We start from the raw sequence: 24,124 nt of genomic DNA on the forward strand, positions 1-24,124 counted from the left end.
CATTTTGAGAGTTTGAAGAGATTTGGACGTGTCCTAGTCACTTTTGCATTCACTTGTGCGATTTTGTGACATTCCCCCATATTTGACACTGAAAAGGGGTAGTGAAATCATTACCGACAAATATCTTATCATTTTATTCTAACATACTGCATTCTAACTGCATTATGGATTGTTCATATGCATATAGCATACATGACTCAAACTGAGTTCTTTTTTCAGCCTGGAGAACAATAATTTCACATTCTTTGAATTATAATAACTATTCCAGCTTCTAGATTATGCAGCATTACCCCTATGAAAAAAAAACTCTCAACAATAATTCAGTCTGACATTTACCTTGAATTCTATTAGCACCATATCCTCTATATATCTTTTTCTCAAGATTAATATTCTTAGACATGCCTAAAATAATCTCCTCCTTTCTTGTGGAGTGCTCCCTCCCCCCTCAGTGCTTTCTGTGTTATATACAATCTAAAAGTACATTAGAACCAAGCACACTGTTACAGCTTTCTAGAGCCTCTCTCTCTCTTTCCTCATTGACGAACCAAGAATTGCTTCAATATATCTTTTACTGAAGCCTCATATTGATTAATACCAACACAGATTGGAAAAAAGACTTATAAGCGAGGAATTTCCCTAAGCAACTAAATGGCTTAAAAAAAGTTCAGTTCTGCAGATTGGAGGATGGAACAATATGTTTCTAAATTACACCCTTTTGTGGATTATGGGGCAGCAATTTTTTTGATGATAATAGGTGAGTAAATCTACTTTTTTTTATGTCAATGCTATTACATTTAACAATAGATGCACATATTGATACAGTTGCAAGGGTCTCTGTTATGCTGTTGGTAGGTAGACTGCACTGACAGTAAATGTGTAAATGATTTAATATTAATAGAAAATGTATCAATTTAAATATTGTAAATTGTAGTAAACCATTTCTTCTCTTTTTGGATAATTGTTTGAAGATGAGGTTTAGACGAGGCATGTTGGAAAGTAATTTATTAGAATTATAGGATACAATTCTAACAAATTCAAAGCATGCAACACCAACATAGTCTTATTCATTAAGGGGACATTTAATTTGCATCTCAGAAAATGGTTTATTGATCTGAACATTTACTGTCTTTGATAAACCAATACATACTAGTTTGTGACACTCGAAGATGCTTCTTATTGTAGAAAGTAAATACATTTAAGTATGATAGATTGCTTTATGAAATTAGATTTTCTGTACATACTTTATTTGAGAACTGCAAAGACGGCTGTATTTCCAAAACTGGGGATGGGTGAAACGTTTTCAAGGGAATAGCACATTTTAAACCACAAAAAAGCCATTTTGCAAATATAGTTGGACTGTAAAAAAGAAAAATTAAAAACAGCTGGAGGATTTGTTGGCCGACAATTTGCAATTTCTTTCACAGTTCTACAAATTTCTCAGTTAACTGATCAAACCTTGATGTGTAATTATAATGGTCACTTCAACCAAAAAAACCCAAATTTTTTCATAAATCACTTGATTTGGCTTTTAAGTAATAAAAAATGAATGATAGAACTTACCTGGTTTCCAGTGCCGAGATTAAGTTCACCCAGAAGCAGGGCCAAAAGCAGCCCTGGAAAAAAATGTATGCCATCCCTATAAGTCACTGTGCCACGGTAGTGTTTGTGTGTGTGTGTGGACGGGCATACATTATTTTTGCATAGATTATATATATATTTATATATATATATATATATATATATATATTTATATATATATAAAATGTATTGTTAATGAATTACTCAATCTGGGATAGCAAAATGTAGCCATATTTTAAGTGTTATAAAGTGATATTTAACATTATCACGGAAGTGTATATATAAATATATACTTTTATTATTGGTATGTTCCATTTTAATTCAAAATATTGGTCCTTTTAGGGTAAAAAATTTAATTATACAATAAGCATATTGCACATCAATCTCACTGACACAAGTACACACGTTCACTGTACACAGGCTCACAGACAGACAATCTCACTGACACACAAGATCACTGACATACACAGACAAGCTTACAGATACACACACAAAGTTAGTACATACATTTCTCTGACACACACACAAGCTTACTACAGACAAACTCACTGGTAAACACACAGAAGCTTTCTTGAGACAAGCTCACTGACTCACACATACACGCTTACTACAGACAAGCTCACTGACACACATACACATGCTCACTACAGACCAGCTCACTGACACACACACATGCTCACTACAGACAAGCTAACAGACACACACACATGGTCACTACAAACAAGCTCAGTAACACAAACACACAAGCTCACTACATACAGAATCACTGACACACATACATGTTCACTACAGACAAGCTCACTGACACACACACATGCTCACTATAGGCAAGCTTCGTGACACACAAATGCTCACTACAGACAAGATCACTGACACAGACAGGCTCACTACGGACAAGCTTGCTGACACACACACATGCTCACTAGAAACAAGCTCACTGACACACACATGCTCACTACAGACAAGCTCACTGACACAGACAGGCTCACTACGGACAAGCTCCCTGACACACAAATGCTCACTACAGACGAGATCACTGACACAGACAGGCTCACTAAAGACAAGCTCCCTGACACACACATGCTCACTATAGACAAGCTCACTGACATACACATGCTCACTACAGACAAGCTCACTGACACAGACAGGCTCACTACGGACAAGCTCGCTGACACACACATGCTCACTACAGACATGCTCACTACAGACAAGCTTACTGACACACAAACAAGCTGATTAACTAGCAGGCACGCACACACCCACAAGATCACTCTCACTCACTAGCTGCAGTGTATTTGAAGCCTACTTGGGACTGAAGGATGTGAAAGCCCTGGGAGGTGAAGACTCCATTTCCTGGCCTTTCCTGATGAGGTCAGCTGATTGATGATGGGGGCTGGGCTTGAGTGCAGATGCGGGGCTTAAGATCGGGGCAGAACTTTTGTGCAGGGAAGAGCAAAAGAGACACAGAAAGCTCCCTCCCTACAGTGCTCTCTCTGGCCTCAATGTGGCCACACTAGCCCCCAGCACCTCCTTTGTTAACTGTAAGACTCAGATGGGGAAATTATTTAAATTGTATTAGGAGTACCTGGATGTCCGAAAGTGCTGCAGCCCACCAGGAAATTTCCCGGAATCCAAATGCTTTAGTGGGAGTGAGATCATGAGCTAATGAGATAATGAGCCTGCCAGCAGTAGAGTTAGACCTCCAGCAGGTGAGGGGTTCATTTTGTTAGTAGTTAAGGAGAATCTAGAAGACAATAGAATACGCAATAAACACCTCTCCAATGAAGTACCTAATAAACACCAAAAATAGGTTTATCAAAATAATAGTGTTTATTATATAAAATGTGTATATATATATATATATATATAGTTTCAGTTTCATTGATAAAGTTGCTGATAAAAACAACTGAGCAAATACGACGTACACTCCAAGATATAATAATTTCTGCTTGGACTGGAAATCAGATGTTTGTTGCAGTAGTTGTGGTTACTAGCAGTTACAGATTAATGAAAAAGTCAGGATATTTGCCCATGGCAAAATGTACTAATTAATAAAAAGGTTTAAACATCTATTTAAATATACATTGGAAAATAACTAAGAGAACAAAGAACAAAGAAATACATTGAAAACGAAAAGTACGAGTCTGAAAAAGCAAAACGTAACCTGTTTAAAGTAGTAGTGTCATTGTTTGTTGACTTTGCCAAATTTGCAAAGTCCCCCAACGGTGACATCGACATCAGGTGGCCGAAGACTGGCAGGTAAAGGTGAGATTATTTATCTGATCCTTTCCCTAGTGGAGTGCCATCATCTTGGTCCGGTGTGGTCCTCCTAGGAACTGACAACATTGCTGTACTCTTGCACATGTGCAAGAGTACAGCATTGAGGTCTGTGGCGGTCTCGTGGGATCCTTCATAGACACAGCCAATTCTCTGCAGCCATCAGTGGCGTCTGCAGTGATTGTCACTTTAACAAATCCTTGTGTCAAGAAAAGTCAAGCAGAGGAGAAATAGAGTGACAAAGATCTCAGCCCTCCGAAAAACAAACAAACACATTTTTTGCATTTTTTTATTAAAACGTGACAATTATTAAACTTTCTTTTTCAGATGGTTTTCCCAACATCTGTTGGTTCAATTCCACTTGAAAACAGTGAATGTCTGTGCTTTTTGGTCAGTGACTGCACAATTTTTACCACCACTTAGCAAGACAGTAGTATTCATGTCTTGGACTACAATAAAGCAAACACTATGCAGCCTTGGAGACCTGTCCACAAAAGCAGGGAAGCAGGGCCTGCCATAGTGTCTGACGTTCTCCAACAACTAGGAAGAAGTTGGAAGAACTTTCTGCCAGTAATGTTGCTCCTGCTTCATTTGAGTTACAGGAACCTACTGAAATAAATCTGTCAGACCTGTTATAATAAGGTCTGGAATGATGCCTTAAAGAAACACTCTACTGCCCAAAGGCAAAAAACAACAACCTAAACTTCTCTATTTAGTAGATATACCGCCAATGAAAACATGGGGATATCCTAAAACAGCTTGCAGCCTTTGTAAGCCCTCCACTTCTATCTCAGCCCAGACTTTCTGTGGCTGTCCAATCACAGACTTCTCATTGCAACTCAACGAGAAGTCTTTGCAAGGCAGGTGCTTCCGGCAAATTGCTGCCTCTTGAGTTTAAAGGGACACTATAGTCACTAGCTAATGTAGTTGTTCTGGTAATTACAATCATTCATTCGAAGAAAAGGCAGTGTTTACATTGCCCCCTAGGGACACCTCCAGTGGCCACTCCTCAGATGGCACACTGTGCAGCACTGCCATTCATCATCTCCACGCTCTGCGCGGAGAGGCTGAATTTTCCTCATAGAGATCAATACATCTCAATGAGGAGGTGCTGATTGGCCCCGCCCTCATCCTGCCTCCTTGCCTATTTCAGCCAATTCAATGCTAGGGGAAAGCATTGGAGTGGCTAAAAAAGCAACAACTAAATTCTGATTATGTCATCCAGGAGGGGATTAGGGGCAGGACCAGCAACGCCTGACCCACATGGCGCTGGAAATAAGGTGAGTTTTAACCCCTTCTAAGGAGGTTGGGGGAGGGCAAGCCACCTAAATGATTAGAAATACATGTTTGTGTACCTGACCCTACAGTGTTCCTTTAACTCCACTAAGCTGACCAAACAAGGAAGTATCAGGGACTGTTGTCTGATTAAAAGTCAGGGGGTGTAACAAGGTAAATTTATAAAAGTGCCAATTTCTATTGAAATCTCAACTTTTTGTAAAATAAAAAAAGAGGACCCACTCTTCACACATAAAGCCCTTCAGCAAGCTGAGTCTGTGGAGCTCCTTTAAGCCCAGGCCTAAATTTCAGCCATTTGATCACCATAGGTCAACATTGAAAAAACAACTTACAACATTTTCTTGTAGTTCTAGTATCATAAGCTCTCTTATTACAGCATATATTACAGTATTTTTGACAACCAAACCTGCTTAAAGGACCACTATAGGCACCCAGACCACTTCAGCTCAATGAAGCGGTCTGGGTGCCAGTTCCATCTAGGATTAACCCTGCCTGCTGTAAACATAGCAGTTTCAGAGAAACTGCTATGTTTACATTAGGGTTAATCCAGCCTCTAGTGGCTGTCTCATTGACAGTCGCTAGAGGTACTTCCGCGCTTCTCACTGTGATTTTCACAGTGAGAAGATGCCAGCGTCCATAGGAAAGCATTGAGTAATGCTTTCCTATGGACTGACTGAATGCGCGCGGCTCTTGCCGCGTATGCGCATTCAGTCAATGACGTCGGAAGGAGGAGGAGAGTCCCCAGCACCGAGCGAGCCCGGCGCTGGAGAAAGGTAAGCCTTTAACCCCTTCCTCCCACTTCAGCCTGGGGGACCTATTAACACTATAGTGCCAGGAAAACGAATTTGTTTTCCTGGCACTATAGTGGTTGTTTAACAGTAGAGATGCATGTATTTTCTAATATGGCCAGAGGTAATGATGTTGCACTTATCAGCATGATGTTACTTTTGAGATTGAGTCTGGAAAATATCAGAGAGGTAAGGAGATTGAAATCATAATTTCCTCACTGCCATGAAACCAGAAGATTGAGTTAAGATACCACAAATCTAGTAGAGTGTTACCAGTTGAAGATGGCTACCTTGGAGCTTTCTCCAGTTTGGTCCTAGATGCACAATGGATTGTAAAACTAAACTCATAAATTACTTGCATGGGAATATTTACCAATGGGAAATGTGACTTTCACTAGTCAGGAACAGGTTTCCCTGCAGAGAACTAAAGGAAACTGTTGTGTTGATGGCACAGTGATTGTTTTGGAAATGCATACTTATTTCTCGATTCAATTGTTACAAGAGCATTATCTTCAGTTTTTTTTTCATTTTGACAATAGAATTATAGCCACGAGATGAGTCTGTAACCATAGACTAACATGTTAGTTGTCCATTTGCACTTAGGGTTCATTATCATGTTGTGATGTTTATTCTAGAAGTTTTGATCTGCTCAGTTAATTCTTTATCTGGTTGCGTTGATTTTCAATTTGTGTCAATAACTCCAATGCAAAACTATTTGCTCAATCAGAGGGAACTGACTTGGCAAACCTCACTAGAAGTCACAAAGTGACAGGGAAATGCAGAATGATATCATATTATTAGGCCCTAGTGGCTGTACTTATCATGGCAGCTAAAATAAGGTTAAATATCTAACCTGCAAGTGGGTAGAAAAATCATGGAACGTGCTGAGGTTGGGGCATATAGTTCAGATAAGTGAAAGGACAAGATGAGCCAAAGGAGTCAAGCAGGGTTGATAGCACTCAATACAAGACTAGAATGTTTGCAAGAAACCAAAATAGGTAGCATGGAGTGTGTTTGATATGTTTGATTAGGTAGTCACATGCTACCATTGGCCAGCATCATTCTTATGTGCACATAATGTGCATGCTTGTTGGTGTTGGGGCAATAGAACATGGACTTGGCTGGTTCAGGCCATTGCTTACCACATCCTACTCGGTGGCCCAGATACTGTATGTAGCAGACCCCGGGTAAACCGACCGGTTACCTTCGCTAATTCCTTCCCTCAGCCACTCTGGAACCATCAAATTAAACAGACCTCCATTTCCTCCAGTAACTGGACGAGACACAGCTCTGGGAGTAGAATAAAATTTTTTTGTGCAACACGGCTTTTAGGCATATCCCCCTGCAAGGGGTCTTCTACACAAGCAGACAGGGGTTCCCATCCCAGGATCCTCTGTACCTGGGAGCTAAGGCATGGGCAAAGGGCCCTTGTTTCTTTGTCTTTCAGGTACAGAAAGCCCGCTCCACATTCAAGGGGGTATTCCACACCAAATGACAGGGGTCTTCTTCCCAGAAGCCTCTGTGCCTAGTCTCTTTGACTCCCAGGCACAGAAAGCCTGCCAAAATAGCCAGTGCCCCAAAAGTGTCCCCACCACCCTTAGGAACACCCACACAGTACATTGCCTGACTGGTCTCCGATCGTGAGGCTCCTGTGCGAACAACAGGCAAGGGAAGCATCTCCTTTCGGGATACGAATGCTCCCCCTGGTTGGCGTTTGTCTATATAAAATAGTGGCCACCCAGGGGAGCACTAAATTACTTCCCTTGTGGTTTCTCACTTATATTACTGGTGTAAACATTCTAATTAATTACGTATGGATGCCCCCAAACGGGAAAACAAGGCACAGCACACAAAATACAAGGGGAAACACACAATACAAGTGTAAAACAGGTGAATAAGCAGTGGTTCTGCCACACTGTACCTCTGCCATACCAATGTGACACTTGTCTGGTTTCAAGGTTAGGCCGGCTCCCCTAATCCTGTCGAGTACGGTCCCTACATCCTCTAAGTGTACCTCCCAGGTGTCGCTGTAGATTCACGTCGATCATACCTTGGAAGTCTACTACTTTACCATCAATTAAGGAAGCACTGATTTTAGTGCTCGATAACAAAAGGTATGAACTGGCGTTGCGGCAACCCTCACCTCAAAAAAATTATATTAATTTGCAGTTTCCTTGGGACTCCTGGAAAAATGATTCTCCTGTAGACAATTCCACACACCCTGTTACATATTGACATGCACTATATTTAGACATACAATTGATTATATTACTCTCTGTATTATATTTTGACAGGAACAAATCCACTATTTTATTATTATACATTTGGATAGCACCCGTCCCCTCCCTTTATTTATTTATTTATTTTTGATCATTATTTTTTCACCTTCCCTTCTTATTTCTACTTGTTTCTATTGTTAAATGTTGATTTCTTTATATACCAAATTAATGCAAAATATGTATTTTTTTTTAAATACTGTTCAATAACAATAGTTTGAAAAGAACATGGACTTGGTAAATTATATGAATTACTAAACCTAAAAAAGGCCAAAGGTAGGAGGGGTAGCATTTAGTATCAATCATTATTGCCAGGAGGTCTCGCTCCTTCAGTATGTAGTAGCTTGAAGGATGGACCAGGCCTTTACTGCAGGTTGTGGAACAGGTAGACATCTGTAGAGACCTTTGCATGTTAGGACTTCCTGAGTATTGTTGGACCTACTCTTCATGTTATATTTCAAATTGCTTTTTTATTTACTGATGACTTCCCAGTAGTCAGCCTGTACTGAGCTTTTGCTGCGTGCGGTGGCTGGGTTTCAGATTGTGTGTCTAGCCTTAAAGCCAGATGTAGGTGACATCGCAATCACACAGCAGGGAGAGTCCAGAGGTTGAGCAGACCGGCAGTAGCCTTTCCATGTGTGACAGGTGTTGCAGCTTGTAGTGTAGGACTTGTAATTTTGAACTCCGCCTTAAGGTTTCTTATTTTCTCTGAAACTGCTAGAAATTGCAGATTAGATTAGGTTTTCCTCAGACATGACTGGTTAGAGTAAGCCTAGTAGGTGTTTTAAACTATTACAGGGGAAGTCTATCTAATGCTGATTTTCTAACCTATTTTATCTTGTTCCTGCCTATCTCTCCAAGAGTTATTGATGTTGATGGTTATTGACATGATATGGTGCTGGAAGAGTTTGAAAGTCTGGCTTGTAGTTAAATGCTGACTGGTTGCCGATTACTCAATCTGTCCTATGAAGGCCATTGTGTTTAATTGGTTGGCCTGAGGTTTCAATTTGGTCTTAACATTATTTGGGCTCAGAGATTGATGGCATTACAGATTTGACGATCCCACAACTCCCTGACTTAATGCATGTCAGTTTTTGGCTGTCAAGGATGCCCAAACTAAAAGGGAGGTACAAAGTGCAGAAAGCTATTGGCCATAATGACTGGTGTGGATGGTGGCCACACTGGGTAATTATTATTATTTTATTATTTATATAGCGCCATCAGATTGCATAGCACTGCACAAAGGGTGGACTAACAGACATTTAATTGTAACCAGACAACTCGATGTACAGGAACAGAGAGGTGGAGGGTCCTGCTCAATGAGCTTACATTCTAGAGGGAGTGGGGTATAGTGACACAAAGGGTAAAAGCAGGGGTACGAAGTAAGATGTTAGAAAAGTATTCGCTGAGGGCTTAATAGGTAATTTTTGACAGTTGCAGGAGAGGAGTCATGGAGGGTGGGGGATGAAAACCTGCTAACAGTTTAATTGATATGTTTTCTTGAAGAAGTGAGTTCTCAATAATTTTTTGAATGAGTGGAGACTGGGTGAAATTCTTACGGAGTAGGGAAGGGAGTTCCACAGAAGAGGTGCAGCCCTGGAAAAGTTTTGGTGGGAGTATGGAGAGAGGATATACGTAGGTCTTTGGCAGAGCGTAGGGGCCTTGACGGGACATACTTGTGTATTAGGGAGGATAGGTAGGTTGGAGCAGAATTATGCAGGGACTTGTAAGCAAGCACCAGAATTTTAAATTGAGCCCTATATCTAACTGGGAGCCAATGCAGGAACTGACAGAGCGGGGAGGCGTGGGAGGTGCGAGCGGACAGGAAAATTAGCCTTGCGGCCGCATTCATTATAGATTGCAATGGTGCAATCTGGGAACATGTAAGACTACTGAGAAGAGTATTGCAGTAGTCCAGGTGAGAGAGAACAAGATCATAGACCTTAGAGTAATGACCTTAGACTATTATCGGTAGACTATCATCAATAGTAAGCTGGCAGAGGGGGTTCTTTGCCTGGTAGAAGCCCCAAAAAACTTAAAATTAATGGAGGTTCAGGTAAGCCTTTATGAGTTTTATGGGTAAAGAGTATTCCTTTACCATACAGCCAGCCCAGATTCCGTAGTCCTTGGTCCTTTCTGGTCCAATTACAGTGATCATCCAGTGGTTCTTATTAAAATAGCCTTTTACATCATGTTTACATCAATAATTTAATATAACAGAGGGGATATTTTTAATTGAATGCAGTCTTAGAATATACATTGGGCTAGGCTTTGAAAATTGTAGTGTAGTTGAAAATAATGCTTTTCAAATTTTTACATAAGTAGAGTTGTTGGCATTTAACTAACAAACCCGCCTATTGGAGACAGTCAAGGCAGGGGGTGCAGTCAGTCTAATTATTTCAGAAATATTTGCATGAAAGGAACTGTGGGAGAGAGGATTGACAACTGTGTGCAATTCTCATACATGTTTTATACATAGATATGTATTTATTATAGGTTTTTAAGTCAGGATGAATACATTGAGATTAATCTCTTATTCTAGAATGCCCAGGGGGAGAACAAATGATAGAACACAGCATTACACATTTTAAATATATGCAAAATCAGTCACTAGCAGCTTTTAGTACAGATGTGGTTAGTCTGCAGAGGCAGAAAGTCTGCTCTTTCCTTAGAATTTGAGCTGGTGGAACATTTTATGTTTCCTGGAGCAGAAATCGCACCTGAAGTTGCAGGAACTGATAAACTGGGGGGGGGGGGTGAATGTTGCTCACATGTGCTATAACGGGTGTAATAGAAGTTAGTGTGCATTCTGGGTATAAGGTGTTGGGTGCATATAAAGCAAGCCAGAACAATAAAGGGTGCCACTGCCACCTAATTTTAGCATTTGTCAGTTTTGTTCTTTTTCCGTAACACAATGATAGTTGTTGTCTTGTCATTGCAGTGTAAAGCAGTACACAACAATATGCAGAGTGTAAGTAGTGAGATTTACTGAAATGGATTAAAGGTACATATTCACTCATTACACCCCTCTTCTTTATTAATCTTCTTTATTTATCTAATATATTCCAATGGCATAGAAGGACGTATTTTGATTCTAAGTAATATCTGTTCATAGACAAATCATTAGCATTTTTGTACAATTTTAGCCTTTCATCCCAGGGTATTGCCACTGTATTTGCATCAGAACAGTTTTCTATACATCAATGAGACAGTTTTAAAAACCAATTAGGTCTGTGTCTGCGAAATTCTGTTGTCATGCCCACTCATATTGCTATACATTCCGTGTCTCAGGGTATATTGTAGAATTACACGCATGCATGTGTGCATTTCAATTTCTGAAAACTATAGCGAGATATTTCCTAAATAGGAGCACATAAAGCACCCGTTACGTGATACTTGAGTCACAAATTTGATTGCTGTCTATAGTTTCCTGCAAATATATTTCTACCGTATTATTACTTATTAACTCACTTTAAGTCTGTTCTTGAGAATAGATAGACTTTAACTTTTTTTTCTACAATTATTTTTTTTTGAAAAAACAACAAAAATAAAACATTTTCAGCTTGTTTTTCCTTTTATTCCCCTTGCCATTCAATAAATATTATGGAATTATTCAATAAATATACTGATTTATAATATGAAAAAAATAACTATTTAACCTAAAACAAAGCTATTTGTCACTTACTTAAAATGATGTAAATTAATATTGCACAGCGCACTGTAAAATATACCGGTTTAATATCTGGATCCAATTTAGCTACGTTCTAGATACTTCCCTTATACACATGATTCATATACTATATTGCCAATAAGAAAGTATGTGAAACGTTATATATACTAGTTCACCACTATTCACCTGCAATCATTTTTCTTACAGCTATTTTGACTATCGTGGGAAATTTAGCCGTGCTGATTACTGCAGTGAAATGTTCTTCTCAACTCAAGTCTCCAGACCTCCTTTCTATAAATTTAGCAGTAACCGATTTCGGCATGGCTATCACCATGTACCCTTTGGCTATTGCCTCGGCCTGGAACCATGAGTGGTTTGGAGGAGATGCGTCCTGTCTTTATTACGCCTTGATAGGGTTCTTCTTTGGCGTGGCCAGCATGATGACGTTAACTGCAATGGCCGTGATTCGGTATATTGTTACCAGTTCATCAACATACAACCGTAAGCAATAATATATTGGATTTTTTTATTCTAGTAGCATTTTGGAATATTTACTCAACAACCAGTGACCAGTTAATATCCATCTTGTAAAAAGTAAACTATAATAATTAAGTTTACTAAACATATATATGTATATATCTTCCCGTTCCCTTGTTTGGTATAAATTTTACAGTTCAACTCTTTGTTAGCAGAAAGAAAACCTTAATGGGAAAATAGCCCGGAAACATGGTGACACAGTAGCAGTTTAGATGCACACAACAGCGGTTATTAATCCCACTCTGTGGTCACTAAGTGTAAGCTCAAGTGCCAACGTCAAGCAGCTGCACTGACAATGTGCCTTGCTGCTCTCAGCTCAAAGCTGAAACATCTAATGAGATATAAGTGGCATTCGTATGAGTTTTTAGTTTTAGCTATTTTAGGGGGATATCTGTGTGTGCAGGTGACTATTACTGTGCATAATTATTAGGCAACTTAACAAAAAACAAATATATACCCATTTCAATTATTTATTTTTACCAGTGAAACCAATATAACATCTCAACATTCACAAATATACATTTCTGACATTCAAAAACAAAACAAATCAGTGACCAATATAGCCACCTTTCTTTGCAAGGACACTCAAAAGCCTGCCATCCATGGATTCTGTCAGTGTTTTGATCTGTTCACCATCAACATTGCGTGCAGCAGCAACCACAGCCTCCCAGACACTGTTCAGAGAGGTGTACTGTTTTCCCTCCTTGTAAATCCCACATTTGATGATGGACCACAGGTTCTCAATGGGGTTCAGATCAGGTGAACAAGGAGGCCATGTCATTAGATTTTCTTCTTTTATACCCTTTCTTGCCAGCCACGCTGTGGAGTACTTGGACGCGTGTGATGGAGCATTGTCCTGCATGAAAATCATGTTTTTCTTGAAGGATGCAGACTTCTTCCTGTACCACTGCTTGAAGAAGGTGTCTTCCAGAAACTGGCAGTAGGACTGGGAGTTGAGCTTGACTCCATCCTCAACCCGAAAAGGCCCCACAAGCTCATCTTTGATGATACCAGCCCAAACCAGTACTCCATCTCCACCTTGCTGGCGTCTGAGTCGGACTGGAGCTCTCTGCCCTTTACCAATCCAGCCACGGGCCCATCCATCTGGCCCATCAAGACTCACTCTTATTTCATCAGTCCATAAAACCTTAGAAAAATCAGTCTTGAGATATTTCTTGGCCCAGTCTTGACGTTTCAGCTTGTGTGTCTTGTTCAGTGGTGGTCGTCTTTCAGCCTTTCTTACCTTGGCCATGTCTCTGAGTATTGCACACCTTGTGCTTTTGGGCACTCCAGTGATGTTGCAGCTCTGAAATATGGCCAAACTGGTGGCAAGTGGCATCTTGGCAGCTGCACGCTTGACTTTTCTCAGTTCATGGGCAGTTATTTTGCGCCTTGGTTTTTCCACACGCTTCTTGCGACCCTGTTGACTATTTTGAATGAAACGCTTGATTGTTCGATGATCACGCTTCAGAAGCTTTGCAATTTTAAGAGTGCTGCATCCATCTGCAAGATAACTCGCTATTTTTGACTTTTCTGAACCTGTCAAGTCCTTCTTTTGACCCATTTTGCCAAAGGAAAGGAAGTTGCCTAATAATTATGCACACCTGATATAGGGTGTTGATGTCATTAGACCACACCCCTTCTCATTACAGAGATGCACATCACCTAATATGCTTAATTGGTAGTAGGCTTTCGAGCCTATACAGCTTGGAGTAAGACAACATGCATAAAGAGGATGATGTGGTCAAAATACTCATTTGCCTAATAATTCTGCACTCCCTGTATAAGTTGCTGCCACCATTGTCACTAGCAGACAGAAAAGGAACATTATGAATGGTTCATTAACATTGTATCACTGCTGAAATAAACTGCACAAAACAGGCCCTGGGAGCTATGTTTGTAGGGTATCACATTGGTTTTTTTTTTTTGGTAATAACATCTATCATTTTAAACACTTGAATGATTAGTGAACATGACTGCTGTAATAATTAACGAGTATAATGGGCCTCTGTTCTTTAACAAATTACTGTTAACATAGCTTGCACCATTAGAAGGCGACACCTTAATTACTATAATTAAAAAAAAAAAAGAATACACTTCCTTAGACAAAGATAATTCTTAGTGTCAGGTATTTGCAGGCGATATTTCAACCTAAAAATAATAATAATTGAGTTTAATGAATCTAATGTGTATTTTTTGTATTGCAATAATTAAATACTACACATTATATGGTAAGAAATCCAATATTGTTATGTTTTACAGTGATATTTTTGTTGCCATCATAATGTGTATTATTCATCCGTCCAAAAAAGCTGAAGTTGGATTACAGAGGTCGTTTAGGTAGAAGTTAACTGAAGACTACATTTTGTGGTGTATATCCTTAATTAGCATCGTCCCAAATACTCTATAGATGGCAGTCAGTAGATCATTAGGCTGACTTACCTTAGAGTTCTGAAATGTAGGACTTACAGAACCATCAGATTGTCAATGAATTTATATGGGTGCTATTTATGTAGCTGGCAGGTTGTCCTGGAGTGCGGTTCTGTTTATTGAACAGATAACATAGCAAGAGAATATAGAGCGGAAATAACCAAAAAGGAAAAATAAGGAAAATCAATGTTACTGCCTGGTCTATGAGGGTAATGAATCCAGCCTTATCCTCTAAGTCTACATGACTTGAGAACAAGATCTATAAGTGATCTGTTCCCTCCTACATGGTGACTGCCATGCCATGGCCAGGAAGGAGGACTTCCAAACTCAAACTGCTTCTTGTTCTTAACTAATATAGACTATTACTTTCCAGAATTAGAAGCCTTAGTAGAACCCTTTCTGTGTGGATCTGTGGTCTACCTATAGGGAAGAGTTGCCTGTACCTACCATGTCTGCAAGGGGATCTGTAATAGTTGCACATGATTTAAGTTGTTTGTATAATGAAATAATATGGGGATAAGTCCTCCTTTTATCATGTCAAATCATTTTTCAAAAGTCAAAAAAAGCAAAAGGCTAAAGACTGAGCTGTATTACAGAAAGTAGGGAGCCGTCGAGCTGCATGCAGGCCATCTTGCATAGCTCCGGTTATGAGGCCCTGAAATATGCCAAAATGCCTCTCACCAAGCGCTTATCAGCACACTTTCTTACCGGAGTTGGGGGGAGGACATTCCCAGCTCCCGTTAGATACCCTTTGAAGCCACTTATGTGGCTCGGCAAGCTTTTGGACTGAGGACCTCAGCGGGGCCTACGAGGAAAACTACAAGCCTAATGCCTGATCCTGGAGAAGTGATATACCACGGCAGACAATTTTTGGCTCCAACGGAGGGGAATCAATACATGAATATCTGAACAAGCTCCGGCAGCGGCCCCGCACCCCCCCACCGGTGGGGGTTATCCTGGCGGCTGCACTGTTACAGTTCCCAACCCTGATCGTGCACCAGACAAAGCAGTTAGCCCCCAGATTGCTCCTGATGCTGTTACCCAACATTTTGGATGACGGGGCGTGGGGGTCCCCATCACTGTCGGAGACATACTCCCCCAACGCTTAGAAGCCGTGGAGGGCTATCGGATCGCTGCCGGTACCCACGAGCTGCTCATCTGCTGCCTGTAAGGAGCCTCTACCTCTTGGTTTAGAGGGGGGCCTGGAGAGTACCCATCACTGTGAGCCCTGCTGGGGGCAGGTTTCTGGACCTGCGGCAGACCGGTAGCTGCGGAGCTGGATGCTCCTCGCCCTGGAGGAGTGGCCGGTGAGGGGTGAGACGCGTGGAGGCCCTTGCTACGACCTACAGGAGCGTGCTGATGCGGTGGAGGTGCAGGAGGGGGCCGGTCTGTGGGCTCCGGGGGGGGGAGCATGGACTGGCGGAGACTCCGAGTGCCCGCTGTGCCGCGGGAGTCCAGGGGGGAAGCACTGAGTAACGTGGGGAGCCGTGTGGTGGATCAGAGTCCCCAGGGGCCCACGCACTGAACTCTGAGTATGTTTCTCTGGTGGCTGGGTACTGACCCTCTGCCCTTTGCAGATCGTCCAAATTTTATCTTTTTTCTTTTAATGACTCCTCAGTTTGCCCGCAAGTCGAAACTCCTACATCCCAGACTGCAGTGTTTGCTGCATAGACGTGCTTTACTAAGAAATCCATCCCAGCGTTATTGGGCAGTTACCCATGTGAGGGTCAGTCTGTTTAGATATAAGCAGCATGTCAAGTATAATTAACTCACAGTTAAACCACTGTCTAGCCAGCTACATTTTACAATACCCAAGACAGACCTGTCTTTATGTTTAAGCTTTATCTAGAAATGAATACCTGTCAAAATGGCGGAAATCAGACGCGTAGCTAACATACTCCCTTCACTGACACTACTTTAATTGTCATACCATCAGCTTGCATAACCTGATTACCTTCATGCTTATTAGAGACAACCCATGGACCTACATACAAACGTTAACTGCACCTACTGCGCAAAATTATAGAAATACAGTTCACCCTAGTAAGCTAATCTCGCATATGGTTGCGCACTGCGTCTCACTGCCCAGATAGCTTGGACTCACAGGTCTCCCACAATGCTTCACTTAAACATGAGTGGTATGCTCGAAATGCAGACCGGCTAGCATACTTATTTCTTGCAATTCACTACCTTATAAAAAATGTGCAATGTGTTACCAAGCCATGCCTTATTACAATGTTGTTTATTGTTATACCAAGTGTACATGCTATTGGGGCATGGCACACGCTTCTGTAACTGTTTTCTCCTTCTGCACTCAAAAATAAAGAATAAAAAAAAAAAAAAAAAAAGAAAGTAGACAGAATAAAAGGGGGACGGATTTTGCGGCAAATAATTGTTCGTTATCTAGTCTGTACCACAGCATCCATGGAATAAGATATCATATCCCTGCATCCACTCTGTCTAATACATTGGTTAAGAATGCAAGACCAATGCTCTAGTTACTAGTGCAAACCAGAAACCTTGTTGTGATTGTCTATATAAGCACTCCTTTGATACTTTACTGTATTCAAGCATTGTTGGGAGAAGAGCATGACTGTAACATTTTAAATTATATAAAAAGGTAATATATAGGCAAATATTACATTTCTGTTTGTATGAAAATGTTCTGCATCCTAAAAAGAGATTTGTTTTCCTTTTTCTTTTTAGGTAACACTATTAAAAAGAAAGTTATGTATATTGTAATAACCTGCATATGGCTGTACGCCTTACTCTGGGCTATATTTCCATTGCTTGGCTGGGGACGTTATGGTCCGGAACCTTTTGGTATATCTTGTACCATAGCTTGGGCTGACTTCCAGAACTCGTCCAATGGATCTTCGTTCATCATCAGCATGTTTACACTGTGTACATTAACCCCGGCCATAACCATCATTGCATGCTACAGCAGGATAGCATGGAAACTCCATAAAACTTATCAAGCAATACAAAATTATGATAAAATACCAAATGCTGCAAAACTGGAGAGAAAACTCACACTGGTAAGCATATAACAATGTTATTTCCGTATGTTGATTTGTTGTAATAACATATGTAATCCATGACTACATATTGATGGCAACATTTGGTTACCATGACTACATTCCTGTTTACAGAGGGTAAAGTAAATTCTCAGAATAGGCTTCGTATTATAGGAAATAAAAAAAGATACAATATTACATAAAGCTTTGTACGTGACCTATGGTGATTCTGTGGCCAGCTATGTTGTAGTCATACTACTAAAATAGAGCTCTACTCTCTCTATTTAAATAGCCTTTTGACATCCACCCACTATTTGTTGGACTTAGTCACAACATTAGCTATGGAATGATCATGAACCTTGTATGGTATATCATGATTACGCATGTGAATGGGCAGGAAGTAGGTAGGTAGGGACAGAACTGCATAGGGAATGGCGGTAGATGCTAGGATACAACGTCTTTTGATCAAGTTAATTTTGGGATGAAATTCTAAAATCTCAACAATTATGGAAACCAATACAATGACCGTCCTGCTTGATTCACAATAAGCAACTTGGAGAAGAAATGCTTATTAAATATATGGTTTTTGTTTCCCTGTGCTAGACGTCATAGAGAAACCTATCATACACACCTCCTGCTTGGAGCTGCAGGTGTGATTATACATTATCACTAATCTACGAACATAATTTCTGATCCATAGAGTTAGCAGTTTGTTGATGACACGTCCTCCTGTAATCATACTGTAATTTAGACCTATTTAACAAAGCTGTAAAACTAATGGAAAGCTCTCCTGTGAAGATGTTGAGTTGAAATAATTTGTCAGAAAAGCAAATACATTATTCCTTATTTCAAATAAATGATTGCACAAACCTCATGCTTTTTGCTGTCAGATAGAGAATGTCAGCGGGTATGACATTAAATTGATAATTCCACATTATAATTCATTCAATGCTGGGAATTAGCAGCATGCTCTCATGACCCTTTCAAAGCATGTACTCTAATGTTTCTGCACATACAAATTCACCGAGTGGGTAGAATGCTTAACAACCGCAAACAATACACCAAACAGAGACTTGCGGTACAATTACCTGTCTGGATCCAGTTATAGGATTTGCTGTTGTTACAGATTGGGGACCATAAGTATTATTTCAGCACATTGCAATGGGATTATAATGCATGGATTGCCAGTTTTAAATTTAGAGCATTAAACCATATACCCCGTATGATTCACATTTTTAATTTAAATTACAGGATGAAAAGAAATACGTTAATTAGCTGTTCATTCATTTGTTGACTAGGGGTGTGTTGTTGCATTGTTGGTTCATACGAGAGACAACTAGTGAAATGTCAACAGCTGACTGTAGGTCTGTTCATATTTGAGTTTTTGTTAAGATCTCTCAAACAACAAAGAAGTTCATTCTATTAAAGTCTGAGAAAACAGCATAAATAACCATAAAGCTGGTCTAGAGGAAGCTACGTCAATACATATCTAAACATTCTCAGATGAAAAATAGAAAAACAGACAAATTCTAACAGTTTCTATGTTTGAAGACACAAGGCATTGTTTGACATTTTGCAATTTTTTTGACATTTATACCTTCTGACATTTTTGTTTCTTAGTTTCTCAAAAATGAATCTTATACTCTTGAGTATTTATACCAACTAAAGCAACAGAATGTCAAAGAGTAAATATACCAGCTTTAGCAATGAATGACAACCTTAACCCCTTAAGGACACATGACGTGTGTGACACGTCATGATTCCCTTTTATTCCAGAAGTTTGGTCATTAAGGGGTTAAAGACTAGTGTGATAGTTCTGCTGCATACTTGTTTGTCTTTATTCAAAATGTCTTAATCCAACAGAGTTTGGGGCATCTAAGCTCTTTGGTTTGTTAAAGGGACACTCCAGGCACCCAGACCACTTCTGCCCATTGGAGTGGTCTGGGTGCCAACTCCCACTACGCCTAACCCTGCAAGTGTAATTATTGCAGTTTTTTATAAACTGCAATAATTACCTTGCAGGGTTAACTCCAACCTCTAGTGGCTGTCTACTAGACAGCCACTAGAGGGAACTTCCTGACTCATAGCAAAGATTTTCTTTGTTAGAGCGTCACTGGACGTCCTCATGCTGTGTGAGGACCTCCAGTGTCGCTCAATTCCCCATAGGAAAGCATTGAAAATCTTTTTCAATGCTTTCCTATGGGGAGCGCTAATGTGCCGCGCATGCGCATTAGGTCTCCCCGGCCGGTGGGCGGGATCAGTCTCGCCCACCGGCCGACAGAGTCAGAAGGAGGAGCGGCGCGGAGGAGGAAGCAGCGACGAGGGACATCGTCGCTGCCTCAGGTAAGTTACTGAAGGGGTTTTCACCCCTTCAGCAACTGGGGATTGGGGGGTGGGAGGGAGAGGGAACCTGCAGTGCCAGGAAAACGGATAGTTTTCCTGGCACTGGAGTTTTCCTTTAAGGTCCTGAAATTTAAGAACCATTGCACGTTTAACCTCATCGCACATGTCGCCATATTTCCTTTCTCAGCTTTATTAATGAATGTGTGATACAGAGTACGAAGTTGGTAGATGGATGTTTTAAGGTTTGAGAATATAGTTATTAAAATACATGAAAACACAAGTAATAGTAGATGTTTTATAGTTGTAAATTAAAAAAAAAAGTGAAAAAAAAAGATGCTGCACTCTAAAGACACACAGGATGCAACCAATATTTAAAGGGACCAATATTTTAAGGACACCACAACCACTTCATCTCATTTAAACCTGGAATACCCTGATGTCATTGTGCTTTTCAGTGTTAAACCGTTTTTGATTGGTCCCACCAGTGGAGGGGTGGAGCGACAGGAGTATTTGGAAAAAAATGTACACTACTTTTAAGTTTTGGAACTCCATTGTAATTTACCAAAACTACATTGTAATTTAGTTCACCAAGACTCATTGCTTTCCGTATAAACTCTTCTTAGTTTGGTTCAGAAATAAACTCTTACCCACTATGTTCTACTTTACACATCCCTGTTTATCTGAAATAAAGACGATTTGCAATTTGTCCTCAAAAAGTGGAAACACTTTCTTTTATCTTTCACCAAGAGGATTGAGATAAAGGGAGCATGCCAAATTGACATTACACATATAACACACAAAGGTGATTCCTTTTTAGAAGTTTGATAACATCTGTTGATTATGATAGGACAAATTTCCAAGGCAATGCAACCCAGATTTCTTTACTGCAAAGAATATTTTTTTAATTGCAATCTCTATTCTCTGCAGACGATACTATGTTCTATGTACAAAACTGTTCTTGAAAATACTTATACTTTTTATATACTGTCTAAAACAGTGACATTGTTTTTCTACAGTATGCAAATGTAACTTTTCAGCTTTACTTTATAAACAAAATCTTTCATTCCCCTTATTCATTTTGTTGATCACTTCAGCAATTCCTCTAGTTCCATTAAGTCCTTTTTAACATGAATGGAACGACATAATCAAGATTTGATCTTAATTAATCTATAGAGAGGTAAAATCAAAAGGGCATAAAACATTCCACACCGTATCCGTTTTCGCTAATAATTATTTTAATGCAAAAGGGCTTCAATCTATTTATTTTTTTCACTTTTTTCTTTTAGATGGCGGTACTTGTGAGTTCTGGTTTCCTCTTCGCGTGGGCTCCCTACGCAGCTGTGAGCTTTTGGTCAATGTTTCACTCTAGCAACTACATTCCACCGGTATTAACCCTACTACCCTGCCTTTTTGCCAAGTCCTCCACTGCCTTCAACCCCATAATCTATTATGTTTTCAGCAAATCATTCAGACAAAAAGTTAAGCAACTTAAATGCTGTTGTGGATGGAGGATACAGTCTGAGAACTCAGGAGAAAACCCAGCTGTGTCTGTTATCTGGACAGGCAGAGACCACATCCAGATTTCATCTATTTTTAAAATAACTAGGGGGATTCCCTCAAACGGAGTAGGACAATGAAACCAGTTTTACAATTAAATCATACAGAAAATAACACAATGGGGCGTATTCACTAAAACGTCTGTGATGGTGAGCTGACCATTGAAGTGCAACATTTAAAAGAATGGACTTGGTAATAAATCTTCATCATGGGTTAGATTGATATTTATGTCCTCTTATCTTTTGGACTAGATTTTGTCAACCAGTGTTTAGTGAAAAACCCCACAGTACTTTGCACATGTCCCATACCCAACACAATTATTACCAAATTAGATGTTTCACTAGCAACTATTTTGGACAACAAAGGAAGACACACAAGTATATTTATATGACATGGAATATAAACTTTGGGCTAATGGAACTGAATTAAATAATTGAATATTGGGTACAAAGCGAAAGCAGAAAAAAACAACCAATAAATATGAGAAATTTGGTGTAACAATAAAAATTTTAGAAGATAATCTACTGTTTAAGATCTGGTTAATGTGGGTCTCACACTGTGGATCAGAATTACTAACAGGGTTATTTACTAAATTGTGAAATGTCCAGGGAGCTTTGGCTAAAAATTGAAATCCCCCAATTTAGTGAATTGCGTGTATGTATGCTTAAAACCAATGCAGTGCCCCAGAGTCCTTTAGAAAACTGGCAATTGGAATGTATGCTCATATTTTCAGCCAAAGTCCAACATGTTTATCTTACAAGTACATCTAACGGTTTGCATTTCTGTAGTGGTTTAGAGTTAGTATAGCAGAGCACTATTGTCTCAGGAACACAAACATGTATTTTTGACACTACAGTGGTATACAGTATTAAGGTCCTAGGACCCCTCTCTTTGTAGTAATAAGGTGATTTTACTCACCTTTTCTTCCCCACCTCGCTCCGACTTCATAGCGGAGAATAACAATCTTGATGACTGGCACCACAGGAACATCTCCTCATTGAATCAATACATCTCTATGGGTAACATTCAGTGTCTCTATGCAGAGCGTGGAGATGCTGAACGTCACCCAGGAAACACCTCTAGTGACTGTCTGAGTGACTGCTACCAGAGGTGTTACTAGGCAGTAATTCTCTAAAAAAAAGGCAGAGTTTACTTTAAAAAGCCTGCAGGTACATGCTATAGACACCAGAACCACTACATTAAACTGTAGTTGTCCTGGTGAATATAGTGTCCCTTTAATGTTCAGTGATCGTGCAGGCTAGTGTATGGGTTAGAATGAGGACTTGACTGCTAGGGCAATCCTGGAACTGCATTGCTACTAAAGATTAGTGGGAGTTACAGTCTTCATCAGGAACTATTTAAGCATCTGTCATTTGATTGGCATCAGGTGCTGCACAGAAGTGTACACCATCAGCACAAGATTAGGTGTACATATATACAGGGCTCAATATTTTCCATTGTATGCTAGCAGGTGGTAAAGGAGGGAATGCAACCTAGGCAAAAGAAATTCACCATTGGTGATTGTGAAATGGACCCTTCAGGCTTGCAGTTGCAACAAACTTTTAGGCCTCCCTAGTAGCGTTGGACATCCCATTTTGAGCCCTGTAGATCTATTTATTTTCCTTTTCTTGTTTTAGGTTTTAAGTTGGTTCACTAATTAATTACTAAATCCGAAGTTCTGGTTTAATGAGACATTGGGGTATTGTATGCCTTTGTCAGGTTAGAGCTATGCTACCGTACTGGCCTTAAAACACACAGTGACTGCTAATAATAAACCCTCAAAGAAATCTACAGAGCTACTGATAAACAAGTGTTAAAATGCAAGAGAAGCCATATGTTAAGTCAAGGCTTCTACAAGCCCTACAGCTTTCCATTGACCCATTAATTGTGTTGGTCAAGCAGCCTTCTCCCAAAATATATGGAATAAACTTCCAGATAAGAGCAAAATTATCCACCCGTCAGAAAGCCGTGATCCCCCAAATCATCTGCCTCATTGTATGTTCAATCAAACAGCAGCTGCATACAGTATTGCAATGAATTTGGATATATCTTCTGTTAAACATTTAAAGCTGAATTTGTACAAGCTTAGCTAAAATATAGGATATTTATTTCCTCTTGGAAAAAAACATCTTAAAAATAAATACATATAAACTTTGCATGTTGGCAATGAACTCAAGACGTGTAGTAATTCACCAAAACCCTCCTGATGTTTCTTCACAGTGTTATCACATTGTGTTTTATCAGAATCACATACAGATTAAAGGTACACTCCAAGCAGAATATCCACTACACACTGCTGTAGTGGTAATGGTGTCAAGAGTGTCATGTAATTTGTCAAACCGTTTTAGAACAGTT

The 24,124-nt window shown here is 39.9% G+C and overlaps 1 protein-coding gene across 1 annotated transcript; it reads left to right on the forward strand.

The window, feature by feature from the left end:
* Positions 1 to 516: 516 nt before the first annotated feature.
* LOC134585426 (opsin-5-like) lies at positions 517 to 22,256 on the forward strand. The gene is made up of 4 exons (XM_063440844.1): positions 517 to 754; positions 12,093 to 12,386; positions 17,559 to 17,890; positions 21,499 to 22,256. The coding sequence occupies exons 1-4, from the start codon at positions 685 to 687 to the stop codon at positions 21,847 to 21,849; spliced, it is 1,047 nt and encodes a 348-aa protein (XP_063296914.1). The 5' UTR covers positions 517 to 684; the 3' UTR covers positions 21,850 to 22,256.
* The last annotated feature ends 1,868 nt before the right edge of the window (positions 22,257 to 24,124 follow it).

Source organism: Pelobates fuscus, chromosome 2 (assembly GCF_036172605.1).
Source record: "Pelobates fuscus isolate aPelFus1 chromosome 2, aPelFus1.pri, whole genome shotgun sequence".
In the NCBI taxonomy this organism is placed as follows: domain Eukaryota; kingdom Metazoa; phylum Chordata; class Amphibia; order Anura; family Pelobatidae; genus Pelobates; species Pelobates fuscus.